Source organism: Penicillium citrinum (assembly GCF_028827155.1).
Source record: "Penicillium citrinum strain IBT 23319 chromosome Unknown utg000007l:1.0-2040159.0:1.0-2041076.0, whole genome shotgun sequence".
NCBI lineage: Eukaryota > Fungi > Ascomycota > Eurotiomycetes > Eurotiales > Aspergillaceae > Penicillium > Penicillium citrinum.
In genome coordinates this window covers 1195617-1209339 of record NW_026622692.1, presented here as the reverse complement: position 1 = coordinate 1209339, position 13723 = coordinate 1195617, and the positions used below count along the sequence as shown (strand labels likewise).

Below are 13723 nucleotides of genomic sequence, written 5' to 3'. Positions count from 1 at the left end.
GACGACATTCTTTTTCTAACGCTCTCGAAATGAATTGACTTGGTTTGGCTCTTACCAATATAGCTGAAGCTGCCTGGAGCTGATATTGCTATAATTCTGAAATTCCGCATCCGGCGCATCTCAAGTACCCTCGGCGATGAAGAAGTTGCATCAGATCGTGACATCATGACTCGATCACATATCGAATGAGGACTCAGAATTTCTGTTTCCCAATGTGAATTTTTTTTGGTTCAGGGCAGATGCTGATATTTTCTTTTTGCGATGGTCGACTGCTATTGAGCTTTGCTTGCATCCGAGCTCCAAGCACTTCATCACATCTCACCCAGCGAGTTCTTAGATCTCCAGAATTGCTCAGTGTAAAGCTTGGATAGCTCCCCTTGGACTTATATCATGGCAGATCACGAGGAGGACTATGGGATTTCCGAGGCTAATGCCTCTCCGGAAATATCAGCTCGCTCGAGCTCTGAAGCATTGCCAGAGGAAAACAGAGTGTTCGAGCATATTCCTCCCGAGGACCGCGAAGAGCTTACGCGAATTGCATCTAATTTCCCTCGTCACCAGGCTACAGACTCTGGACTTGGTAGTATGGGGGATATTGAGCGGAAGGATACATTGGAAAATGTTGAACTGGGTGACCCTGTCCTGGACCCGACAAGTGATCAATTCGATCACTACAAATGGGCCCGCATGATGCTGAGAATGATGGACAAGCAAGGAGTGTCATTGCGAAAATCTACGGGAGTTGTCTTTCAGAATCTCAATATATCCGGCTCGGGTGCTGCTCTTCAGTATCAGAATAATGTTGGCTCTGTTCCTCTCGCGCCGTTCAGACCCCAGGAATACATTTCTTTTGGGAAGTCTGTTCCCCAGAAACAGATCCTTCGGAATTTCGACGGTGTCCTTAAAAGTGGCGAGCTGCTTATTGTTCTTGGACGTCCTGGGAGTGGATGCTCGACCTTCCTCAAGTCTCTCTCCGGACAATTGCATGGACTCAAGATTGGGGAAGGTTCTGAGGTCCAGTATAATGGCATTCCTATGGAGACAATGCATAAGGAATATAAAGTCAGTCAATGCCTTTTTCTTCCCTCGCCCTTCTGTCTCTATCTAAATAATTATTTCCTTCCTCTAGGGAGAGGTCCTTTATAATCAAGAAGTCGATCGCCATTTCCCTCATCTTACCGTCGGAGAAACCCTTGAATTCGCTGCAGCTGCCAGGACTCCCGAAAATCGGCTCCAGGGAATTGGTCGGAAGGCCTATGCCAGACATATCACCCAGGTAGCTATGGCCGTTCTTGGACTCAGCCATACATACAACACTAAAGGTGCGTGGAGATGAACCTAATTGTTTTACACTGACTTCTTTAACTGAGACTTTCTCCAGTTGGTGATGACTACATTCGTGGGGTGTCAGGAGGCGAAAGGAAGCGAGTCAGGTAAATTCGGGTCTTTTCATATTTTGCGATGGCATGAGCTAAAAGTACCCAACAGTATCGCCGAAATGGCTTGTAAGTACATCATACACTCGGAATGTTTGGGAAATCAATCCTGATGAAATTTATCAGTGGCAGGAGCTCCTGTTGGAGCATGGGACAACAGTACACGAGGCCTGGATTCTGCAAGTGCATTGGAATTTGCCAAATCTCTGCGAGTCTCTGCCAATCTCACCGGTAGTTGCCACGCTGTTGCTATCTACCAGGCTTCTCAGGCAATCTACGATGTTTTCAACAAGGTAATCGTACTTTACGAAGGCCGAGAGATATTCTTTGGACCTTGCAACAAAGCTAAAGATTATTTTGTTGATATGGGCTGGGACTATCCTCCGCGTCAAACAGTTGGTGACTTCTTAACGTCAGTCACGAATCCACAAGAACGAAAGGCTCGCGAAGGCATGGAGAATAAGGTTCCACGAACACCCGACGAGTTTGAAAGCCACTGGAAGAAAAGTCCTCATTATCAGCGACTCAAGGAAGAGATCGCTGAGTATTGTGAGGAGTATCCTGTCGGTGGTGAAGCCGAAAGGAGTTTTGGGGAAACCAAGAGACTACGACAAGCCAAGCATGTTCGCCCAAAGAGCCCATATGTCATCTCGATCCCAATGCAAGTCAGACTATGCGTTAAACGAGCTTATCAACGCATATGGAATGACAAGCCGTCTACATTGACTACTGTCATCGGACGAATTGTCATGTCTCTCATCATTGGTTCGATCTACTTCGGCACCCCGAATGCATCAGCAGGGTTTCAAAGTAAAGGAGCTGCACTTTTCTTCGCCGTCCTCATGAATGCTTTGATCAGTATTACTGAGATAAATTCTCTTTATGACCAACGCCCTATTATTGAGAAACAAGCCTCTTATGCATTTGTTCATCCTTTCACTGAAGCTTTGGGAGGAATCGTCTCGGATATTCCCGTCAAGTTCGTTTCTGCTGTTGTATTTAACATCATCTTCTACTTCCTGGCAGGTCTGGTAAGTGATGCAACGCCTTATTCTTCGCTTATAATGAATTACTGACTTCTCTCAGCGATACGAAGCCTCTCAATTTTTCATCTTCTTCTTATTCACCTTTCTCAGCACACTGGCAATGTCCGGTATTTTCCGCACGCTCGCTGCTTCAACTAAAACCCTGGCCCAAGCAATGTCCATGGCAGGTGTGATTGTTCTCGGCATTGTTATTTACACGGGCTTTGTGATTACCGCACCGGAAATGTCAAAAGTTCCTTGGTTCAGCTGGATTCGTTGGATCAACCCGGTCTTTTATACTTTCGAGGCCCTAGTGGCGAATGAGTTTCATGGTCGTCAATTTGCATGCTCTCAGTTCATTCCTGCATACCCCAATTTACCTGGAGATTCTTTTATATGTGCGGTCCGCGGTGCTGTTGCTGGAGAAAGAACTGTTTCCGGGGATGCCTATATCGAGACCCAGTACTCCTATTCATACGCACATGAGTGGAGAAATCTCGGCATTTTGATCGGTTTCTGGATCTTCTTCGTATCTTTATATCTCCTCGCCTCCGAGCTAAACTCCTCGACATCTTCGACTGCAGAATACCTTGTATTCCGTCGTGGCCATGTTCCAGCCCATCTACGCAACTTGGATAAAAAGTCAGGCGATACGGGCTCGACAGAGACAGTTCCAAAGCCAAAGGAAGAGAAAGATACTTCTATTATTCCATCGCAACATGATGTCTTCACATGGAGGAATGTGTGTTATGATATACCAGTGAAGGGTGGCGAGCGCCGACTTCTCGATAATGTCTCTGGGTGGGTTAAACCCGGAACACTCACAGCATTGATGGGCGTCTCCGGTGCTGGAAAAACGACTTTACTCGATGTCCTAGCAAAGCGTGTTTCTATTGGCGTCGTTACTGGTGACATGCTTGTCAACGGCAAACCATTGGACTCGAGCTTCCAAAGAAAAACCGGTTACGTCCAGCAGCAAGATCTCCATCTTCCCACAACTACCGTGAGAGAAGCCTTGAGATTCAGTGCTGCTTTGCGTCAGCCTAAAGCTGTATCAATAAGCGAGAAGAATAAGTATGTCGAGGATGTCATTGATATGCTAGGCATGCGAGATTTTGCCGATGCTATTGTGGGAACACCTGGTGAGGGACTCAACGTGGAGCAGAGGAAACTCTTGACTATTGGCGTTGAATTGGCTGCGAAGCCTGCACTCCTAATTTTCCTCGACGAACCAACAAGTGGCTTAGACTCTCAAAGCTCCTGGGCTATCTGCTCATTCCTCCGAAAGCTCGCAGAGCATGGTCAAGCTGTCCTTTCAACGATTCACCAACCTAGCGCTCTTCTCTTTCAACAATTTGATAGACTCTTGTTCCTTGCCAAAGGAGGCAAAACAGTTTATTTTGGCGACATAGGGCAGCAGTCTCGGACTCTTCTCGACTACTTTGAGGGCAATGGGGCTAGGGTCTGCGGTTCGTCAGAAAACGTAAGTCTACTAATTTATCCGGATTCGACTTTGGCTCAATACTGACGTACATTTAGCCTGCGGAATATATGCTAGAAATCATCGGTGCCGGTGCTTCGGGAAAGTCTACCAAGGATTGGTCTCGGACTTGGAACGAAAGTCAAGAAGCCAAGGGCATTCAAACTGAGATAAGTCGTATTCATGATGAACGCGTGTCTGCTACAAAAGACCCGTCTGAGATGGCCCAGGTTGGTGAGTATGCGATGCCGTTCACGTCTCAGGTCTGGTATGTGACGCATCGTTCATTCCAGGGCTTCTGGCGCGAGCCATCCTACGTATGGGCGAAAATCATGCTGGCTACTTTGTCTTCCCTATTTATCGGTTTCACATTTTTCAAGCCGGATAGCTCACTTCAGGGCTTCCAAGATGTGATTTTCAGCGCATTCATGCTGACTTCCATCTTTTCAACCTTGGTTCAGCAGTAAGTAAAGCAGGGATACTGGTACTGTGCAAAGACTGACTGAAACCCTTTTGCTAGGATAATGCCTAAATTCGTTGTCCAGCGATCACTATATGAAGTCCGCGAAAGACCTTCAAAGGCATATTCCTGGGCCGCATTTCTCATCGCCAATGTTCTTGTCGAGATACCATACCAGATATTCGTTGGTGTGATTGCCTGGGCTTGCTACTATTATCCAATCTATGGAGCAAACCAGGCCTCCCATCGACAAGGACTCATGCTTCTCTTTGTTGTTCAATTTTACATTTTCACCTCAACTTTTGCTTCATTCGTGATATCCGCATTGCCAGATGCCGAGACTGGTGGAACAATTGCAACACTTATGTTCATCATGACTCTCACATTCAATGGTGTCATGCAGCCACCAAGCGCCCTTCCTGGTTTCTGGATATTCATGTATCGAGTCTCTCCTTTAACATATCTAATTGCGGGAATTACTTCCACTGGTTTGCATGGCCGACAGATTCACTGCTCTGATGCCGAGCTAAGCGTCTTCAATCCGCCTACTGGGGTTACCTGTGGTGAATACTTGAACCAGTTTGTCACCGCTGCCGGTGGACAGCTGTACAACCCTCAAGCCACCACTGGTTGCCAGTATTGCCAGTTGTCAAATGCCGATCAGTACCTGGCAGCTAGTAATATCTGTGAGTATTATTGATGTCTCTATGTATGGACTTTTACTGATTCATTCATATAGTTTATGGTGAGCGCTGGCGAAACTTTGGTATCGGCTGGGCCTACATCGGCTTCAATGTCTTTGGGACTGTACTCATGTACTACATGTTCCGCGTTAAGCATTACAACCCTACTTCTTTGGTCCGTGGGATTTGTAAGGGCGCCTCCTTCTTATGTCGGGTGTTCAAGCGTCGGTCCGGAGATACGCCCAAGGGAAAGGAAGCGGACAATGGCCGACTTGTTTAAGCGTTTTTGGAAGGAAGAGTACGGCATTCGACGGTGATCCTCCTCCTTGGCCAATTATGTGACCAGGTCGTTTACAGTGTCGTGAAGCCCAGATTGCAAGTAGACTTTACTCAATCAACTTGGAACTGCCCGGTTCAGCTTTCTCGGCTCTAATAAATAACCTTGCTTAGAAGCAGCAAACTATGGCCCACATCGATCAAACTGGCTTGCTTCAGTGCGAGTTCCACAATATAGCATCCATGCTAGATGCAGTTAGTTTGGTTATAAGGAACACAAATTACTTATACTTCGTACAAACGTCCGACTGTAATCTAGATTCGTTGCTGGAGTTTCTTTATCAATGAATTGGCAGTTGAAATGGGAAATCTTCCCAAATATTTGTAAATCATGCTTGAAAAAATCATGAAACAGTTTTATATCTTGCAGCACAATTTGGCCAGTTTTTTTTTCGTCTCGATGCTACCATCACATAAGAAAAGTTGACCAATGCAAATAATCAAAATGAGGCGCTCACTGCACGAAGCTACACTTAGATTCGAGATTGGTTTTCGTATTTCTCACAGGGGATGCCCAGACCAGACTTTGTCTGCAAACGTGGACTACCTTGTGTGGGGATTGCATTACCCGATAGTCACCTTTTTATGAGCTTATGAACTGAGTGAAGGATAATCTGATGTGCGAAGAAGATTTGCAAATCTGGATGGTTGCGAAGTCAGGGTGACTGGGCTTCCACATTCCACGATACGATCTTCATCAAGCACTATGACTTGGTCGTAATCCAAGATCGTCTTGAGTCTATGTGCAACGGACACCACTGTATGCTCGGGAAACTCTTCGCGAAGTACTTGAAGAATGACGGTCTCGGTGTCCTGATCAACACTGTTACCAAGAACAAGCGGTCAGCTTAGCAGCAAAGAAGAAAACCAGCAAAAAGTGGTGAAAAGCCCTACCTGCTTGTCACTTCATCTAGAATGAGAATTTTCGATGTTCGCAACACTGCACGAGCGACGCAAAAAAGCTGCTTTTGGCCATGCGACAGGAGATCATCGCTCATCGGGACATCCAAGCCACCTTTCTGTATAATAGACTCATGCAGTCCCAGCCTGAGGAGGATTCCATAGATTTTCTCGTCCGAATGTTCTTTTTGGATGTCCAAGTTCTCGCGGACTGTACCATAATAGAAGAATGACTCCTGAGGTAGAGTGATAAGTCTGGACCGAACATCCTGCCGTGCGATAGTGGAAATATCCAACCCGTCGATCTTGATAGTGCCGCTACGCACATCTAGTAGTCGCAACAGCGATCCAACAAGTGAACTCTTGCCACTGCTAGGTCATTAATGGAGACTCTTTTGTCGCGCCAGGCCTTGCTAATATTTGAAGAAACATGCTTACCTGCCAGTTCTGCCGCAAACCGCGAGTTTCTGTCCTGGTTGGACTTCCAGAGATATATTCTTAAGCACTAGTGAGGACTCGGAGCTACCACAAAAACATTAGTCTTTAATTTATGCTGTCCCTTGTCTGTCATTTGAAACGTCTGCTGCTCACTCACCTGTATGCCGCCGAGACGTCATCAAAGCGGATTAAGCCCTGTTCCGGCCAGTTATGAGGTAGAGGCTTGCATTCACCTTGCTGATCCTCGCAGGGGGTATTCGATGTGAAATCTTTAATTCGGGAAATTGCACCCATGGAGATCTCTAAAGCCGTCCAATTGTATACGAGTCCCTTCAAGTTAGCACCGAAGGCAACAATATTGACAAGTGCAAGACCAATTGATGCACCCGTCGAAGTCCTCGTAGTAACCGCAACACTGACTAAGATAATAGCAAGGAACGCGACAATCATGTCTAATGTTAGAGTGAGCCATAGCTGGGCACAATATAGAAGATATAGAGAGACTGCTGGGCCGTCCTTAGCAGAATATCACTTTGAGCGGCGTATGATGGCATCCAGCCAAACGCGCGAACACTGCTCAACCCTTGAAGTGTTTCCATGAAATGAGTTAAGAGAGGCGCCCGAGCTTGAATTTCAAGGATGCGAGGTTGTCGTGATGTTTTGGGATAGTAACTTTGTACCAAGTACAGAAGGCCAATCAGGACCGGCACAGTCGCGGCGATGTACTTGGAACTATACAAATTGACAGCTAACTCGCCGATACATAAGACGAAAGCCATCATAGTACCGATAAGTGACGGAGGAAGTTCCTTATCAACCAATTCCAGATCTTGACTGAAACGATTGGCAATCTCTCCACTGTCCGTACCGGTGAAAACCCCCAACGGGGCTCTGAATGTAAGAATTAGCTATATGGCTCTTTGGGCTGGCAAAAAATCAAATCCAACCTGAGAACTGTCCTAAGCAGAAGTTCATGGAATCTCCTGGCGGTTCTCGGGACCATGACTATCATCAGTTGCCTGCAGTCCGTTCGTCAATTTCGACCTTTACGGAACTTGCAATTGAGTTCTAAAAGAACGTACAAGCATGCACCCATGAACGAAAGGATGGCCAAGGCAGACCAAAGCACGTATAGTGAAAGATAGTATGCTAGTCGATCATTTGGTTTTCTGACGTTGGCCTCTACCCAGAACTTGATCCAAATTTCTTGAGATGTTAGTCTCGCCCATAAGCATATAGGATAGATGGTCCACGTCGACTTACGCGAGAACAGCAATCCGAAAACGAAGCCGGAACAAAGCACAAAAAATATGAAGAATGACAAGCGCCCCGTCTTGTTTACGTAAAACTTGTAAATAGCCAAGTCACTGGTCGGCCGATTTTCTGCATTCAGATTAGCATTTTGTATAAAAGCGTCATCTAGTGCAGCATTTTTGTCGTCGGCCTGACAATCTGTTTGTTCACTTCTGTTGTCTTTAGAGTCAAGGTTTGCCAGGTAACCTCCTTGACTGATCAATTCCGAATACAGTCCTTGTTCAACTATTGTGCCGTCTGGTCCCAAGACAACGATGTGATCTGCCAGGGAAATGTTGCGAACTAGTGGAGAGAGGTAACGTTTTTTATTAGTCGAAGGGCCTCTGGACCCTAAGCTTATCGAGACTTACTGGAGTTTGTTGCCAGTACAGTAGTCGTGTCATTTTGCCTTAGCAAACCATTGGGTCCAAACAGCGCTGCAAAGACATATTGCTCTGTTTCTGTGTCTAGACCGGCGAATACATCATCCAAAATAACTAATGGTTTCCTGGCATAAAGTGCTCGTGCCAACGCCTAAGTTAAAATCAGCACGAAATCCCAGGGGATATAAAAAAGGAAAAGAGAAAAGGGGAAGGGAGGAAGTATCACCAGACGGCTTTTTTGACCACAACACTTAACATGATACCTTTGCTACCAATCATAGCATGCTCTCTCCCTGGAAGCTGAGTGAAGTCCCGGTCTAACGCACAGATGCTGACAACAGTGTTATACCACTCACTGTCCAATTCAGAATGTCCTAGAATATTATTCTGGAGGGTCGCATTAATCAGCCATGGAGTCTGACTGCAAAATGCCGCTTCCACATTTTGTACGATAACTGTTCCCAATGTATGGGGTATCTCGTCCAGAATAGTGTGCAAAGAGACTTGATTTTCCCGATCCAACAGGCCCGATCACTACGACAAATGATCCTTGTTGGACATTCAAATCCACATCATTGATTACAGGCCTTGCTGATCGCTCCCAGCGCGCAGAACAGTTTCGCAATAAAATCATGGCGCTGGAACCAACTTCTGCCAACACACTGTGTCTGAATACATACTTCTCTTCTTCATTTTGACCATTTCTCTCATTGAAACGTGTGGGTTGCGGGGGGGGTATGCATTGGAACTTGAACCAGGCGTACTGCATGTATCATCTGGAAGTGGAATTCCACCCTCCAGCGAAAGATATTTCCGAATACGTTCCAGGCTGATTAGTGCTTGGACCATTCCCATGATGGCGTCAATCAAACTTGCTGAGGCCTGACAGAGAAGTGATAGGATTGTCAAGGACGTGTAAGCAGTCGCTGCAGTCAATGGGGTGGTATTTCGGATGTTGGCGAGAATACTATATGTGCCAAAGGCAAAGGGCGGTGCCATTGTAGTTGCCAGATATGCTAAATAAGGCTGAGGGCTCAGAAGGGAACTAGAGGCGACGGTGAGGAGGGTAGGGAGGAGATAACCTACATAACGTGCATTGGGGTAGGTATAAGCAAGGATGAGGCTACCTATAACGCACTCGTGTCAGGTATTCAGGTAAGACGATCTGTCTCCCGGTGATAGAAGTCGCCCGGCTTCCGTTGTACTGATGCCTTTGCACAGAAAAATTGTGTGTCGCTCAATGGTGAGCCTTGGTTGAACAATGATCGGAAGACTAAGCTAGAGAACTTTGCATTACCACCAAATTTGGAAATTGCTCCGGTGACAATTATTTAATTGCCTGATGAAGTATAATGCTCCTGTCGGGGGGGTTGGAAGATCGAGCATTGCTGAGCACCACCACACCATGAAGTGGTAATTTTCTGTTTTCAAGACCAATAAAGATAATTCACACGAATTCCGTTTACTGAAGCTATGCACTCAGCACTTTTGGGAAGGGGCTTTCCCATGTATCATCCGGAGTGCACTTTGCCTTACGAAGTGAGAAAAGCCGACGATCGAGGCTTTACAAGAATGAATCGATAGCATGACAAAAACAGAACGAAAACCTTTCTTCCACAATCATATCACAATCTCATTTCACAGCGATTTTTTCCCCTTCTTCCCCTATATTAGCCATAAGTACGAACCAGCTTCAACTGATTATATTCAAACGCGGTCAAGCCATCATTGTACTCAGACTTGGAGCCCGGACGAACAAACTCAGGCAGTGTATCAACAAGAACCTCTCTATCCGGCTTGCCCAAATATGCCACCGAGTACCGGGGTGCCAGCATCTCATCAGTTCCAGCATCTCATCAGTTCCAGCATCTCATCAGTTCCAGCATCTCATCAGTTCCAGCATCTCATCAGTTCCAGCATCTCATCAGTTCCAGCATCTCATCAGTTCCAGCATCTCATCAGTTCCAGCATCTTTTCCTTCGGGCAAGCTAACACGATGATTTGCTGACCGTAGACTTTTGTTCGTCCATCTCTGGAGGCAATCGCCAACGTTGGCGATCACCTCGTACACATCTTTCGACTCCACCGGAATAAAGCTATTCAACATCTGCTGATCCTCAACTTGCAGGCCACCCACAGAATCTTGCAAGAGCAGGGTGGGAGTGCCAAAGTCAGAGTGTTCGCCAATTCGCTGGACAGACACCATAGAACTACACGGAATAGACGGGTAGTGCAGCAATCGCAGCTCGCTAGTATTGCTTTGGTGCTTGGAGATGAGACGCTCCTCAGATAAGCCTAATCCGGCCGTGATAGCGCGCAAGAGGTGGGCATGAAGCGCATGGAATTCGCGGTAGACGCCCTCCATGAATTGGCGAAAGCCTGGCAGATCATCCTCGTCAACCCATCGGTTCAGGAACAGCTTGTCGTCAGCTGCCCCTTGATCGAATGATTCCTGGTTCCTTGTCAGTAAGGCCATTTTAATAATATTATTTCTCTTCGAAAACCTACACGACACTCCGGTAACGCTCATTCTGGGTCTGCCCTTGCTCAAACTTCGAAATCTGCCATACACTTTCCTGGCCGATTGCACTCCATCCACGATGCGGGTTTGGATTCTCTGAATGCGCCGCTTTGGCTTTTATGTTGTTGGGGAGATCGAAGAATAGCTTATTCTGTATAGTGTGATTAGATTCACTTTCCCGAGTGCGCTGCGTTTAATTAAGGACTCACAAATCCGAACAAATGGTCAATTGTCTCTTTTGAAAGAGAAGAGTTGCGAAGCTTGACAAATCCGTAGATGGAGAGGGTTTCGCATAAGTCGTGACAAAACTGTTGTCGCTCTTGACTATCGTTGCTGCAGTATTGTAGAAAATCCAGAGATTCGATGGACATCTTTACTTTTGTATATTAAGATCAAGTTGTTTAATCCATCATCAAGACAGACGCCGGGGATTTAAAGTCAAAATATAAAGTTCTTAGGAACCATTATGACAGGGGACAATTGGTGGCTCGTAAGATACCACTGCGGTGACCACGCAGATGCATGCTTTCTGAGATCTGACGATGCTACGGGCGTCTTGAAAAGGATTTCCCCTTATATCCGGGGCTCCTGTTATTATTCTTCACTCGCTGGTGATTCTTGGCATTGATACAGGTCAGCTGGCAAATGAAGGTCTGGAGGTGAAAATTGGCCTCCGTTTCCTCTTTCTTTCCTTCAACTCTCTACTTGTCCGTGTCAACATTCGACCGTCGAAATGATCGAATTTCTATTGAATCTCACTTTGCTGCAAGAAGGAATCATCGCGGTTATTTCTATTACGTTGTTTTTGGTACTGGCTAACCGATTGACTACCTGGGAATACATAGTTCCAAAAGAAGTACAATGGATTGAAAGACCTCAAGAGCGCTTTGGCTACCTTCGTGCGAAGGCGCGGTCATTCTTCGTCATGAAGAAGAACATCATGCAGGCGTATCTCGAAGTAACTTGTTTCTAATCTATCCGAAAGGGCAGTTTATCATTTGACCACTCTGTCAGTGTAATAAAAAAGGTCGAGCCGCCGCCCTCGCTATTGCATTCGGTCGACCGCAAATCATCCTTCCCCCGAAATACATTCGATGGATAATCGATCAACCGGAATCAGTACTCAGTATAGATCCTATACACAACGAGTTTCACGCCTTTGTGCAGGACGGGTTAGTTGGCGACCACTCAGTGCAGGAGGTATTGCGGAAAGAATTAACCCAGTACCTTGGACGAATGACGGCGGACATAAACGATGAGATTGTGGATGCGTTGGATGTTGTTTGGGGGAATTCGCCCGAGTGGAAGATGATTCCCCTCAAGGACAGCACACGTACGATCATCGCCCGCATCACCAACCGTCTATTCGTGGGAAAAGAAATATGTGAGGAAGACGCCCTCTCCCCGGGATGAACGAGGGTTGTGGACTAACTGAATGTGTGCTCTGGGGCAGGCCTAAATGAAGATTATATCCGTAATGCTGTCGGGTTGGGCATGGCGGTCATGCCAGAGACTGTGTTTCAGGACCTTGTTCCTCGGCCATTGAAGGGGCCTCTTTCCATAGTTGTGAAGTGGATCAATCGGTTCTCCATGGCTGGGTACAACCGGCATCTGCAGCCCATAGTCCGAGAACGAATCCAAGCCGTGCGACAGATGGAGATGGCAGACAAGAAGGTAGACGATAATCCAGAAGAAAAGTCATCCTACCTCCCGAACGACTTCTTGACTTGGATAGTGACGCGTGCTGTCCGTCGTGATGAGTCCCCGGCCGATATCGAACAGCATGTAATTGCCCGCCTGGGCATGGCCAACCTGGCTTCTATCGAAACGACGACCAACACTATGAGCAAGTGCTTAGCGGATATTACCACGCTAGGTAAGACTCAAGGCTATTGGGAATTGGTAATAGCAGAAGCGCAGAAAGTGCTGCACGACTGCCAGAACCGGCCAGTCAAGAAAGACATCGAGAAGCTGGTGCATATCGAAAATGCGCTGAAGGAGAGTCTGCGGCTAGCTGTCGTCTTCCCGGGCCTCATTCGGCAAGTCACCTGCCCTACAGGGGTGACCTTGGATGATGGCCTTCATCTGCCGTGCGGTGCGCGTATCAGTGTTGCCGCCTATGCCATCCACCGCGACGATGATATCTGGCCAGATGCTACGACCTATAATCCTGCCCGCCATGAGAGTTCCGAGGCTCCAGCCGACCAGACAACCGCGAAGGCTCCATCGCCGCGACTTCCCATGACCCGTGCCTCTGAGAGCTTTCTCTCTTTTTGGACTGGGAAAGCGTGCTTGTCCGGGCCGCTTCTTTGTAACAGATGAGCTGAAGCTATTGTTTGCTCACATGTTCACCAAATACGAGATTCAGGTCATCCCGCCCCAACCCAGTAATGCCGGGCGGTTCACAGAGTTGACCCTGCGAGGGCCCCAGGAGCATCTTTTGGTTCGACGAAGGTCGTAGGAGAATCTTTTCAAGACATGTCATGCTCCGTGGAGGCTGTCGCTCTTTCTGACGGGGATGAAACAGTCACCAGCCTTTGAAAGCTCACCACCATTCTGGATTCCTATAGACCCCAGAAATAAAACTCTATATCGAATTCAATGCGTGTCGCACAATTTGAGGCGGCCCAGTTCCGACGTAGTCCTGCGGTAAATTTTGGGTGGTTAGTTATGTTCTCAGTGTGTTCTGGTTGGCCGGTGCGGCTCTATTGCTTGAATACCTATTGTTCGAATTTCGGTTTTACTACTGTGCATAGGCAAAGCCAAAA

General features: G+C 46.9%; 4 protein-coding genes across 4 annotated transcripts; 2 read left to right on the top strand and 2 right to left on the bottom strand.

Annotated features, from left to right (window-relative positions):
• Positions 1 to 390: 390 nt before the first annotated feature.
• On the top strand, positions 391 to 5364 carry N7469_008118 (uncharacterized protein; the record flags this gene model as incomplete). Its single annotated transcript, XM_056647036.1, has 9 exons — positions 391 to 1062; positions 1130 to 1322; positions 1382 to 1433; positions 1489 to 1505; positions 1563 to 2467; positions 2523 to 3944; positions 4001 to 4404; positions 4462 to 5087; positions 5141 to 5364. The coding sequence occupies 9 exons, from the start codon at positions 391 to 393 to the stop codon at positions 5362 to 5364; spliced, it is 4515 nt and encodes a 1504-aa protein (XP_056498587.1).
• A 647-nt stretch (positions 5365 to 6011) lies between these two features.
• Positions 6012 to 9433, bottom strand: N7469_008117 (ABC multidrug transporter; the record flags this gene model as incomplete). The annotated part of the gene is made up of 10 exons (XM_056647035.1): positions 6012 to 6243; positions 6315 to 6689; positions 6759 to 6842; positions 6916 to 7210; positions 7291 to 7649; positions 7841 to 7964; positions 8022 to 8354; positions 8423 to 8585; positions 8666 to 8808; positions 9199 to 9433. The coding sequence occupies 10 exons, from the start codon at positions 9431 to 9433 to the stop codon at positions 6012 to 6014; spliced, it is 2343 nt and encodes a 780-aa protein (XP_056498586.1).
• Positions 9434 to 10358: 925 nt separating this feature from the next.
• N7469_008116 (Clavaminate synthase-like protein) lies at positions 10359 to 11326 on the bottom strand (the record flags this gene model as incomplete). Its single annotated transcript, XM_056647034.1, has 3 exons — positions 10359 to 10893; positions 10943 to 11106; positions 11165 to 11326. 3 exons carry the CDS (start codon positions 11324 to 11326, stop codon positions 10359 to 10361), a joined length of 861 nt encoding a protein of 286 aa, XP_056498585.1.
• A 362-nt stretch (positions 11327 to 11688) lies between these two features.
• Positions 11689 to 13416, top strand: N7469_008115 (cytochrome P450; the record flags this gene model as incomplete). The annotated part of the gene is made up of 4 exons (XM_056647033.1): positions 11689 to 11913; positions 11970 to 12339; positions 12409 to 13203; positions 13274 to 13416. The coding sequence occupies 4 exons, from the start codon at positions 11689 to 11691 to the stop codon at positions 13414 to 13416; spliced, it is 1533 nt and encodes a 510-aa protein (XP_056498584.1).
• Between the last annotated feature and the right edge of the window lie 307 nt (positions 13417 to 13723).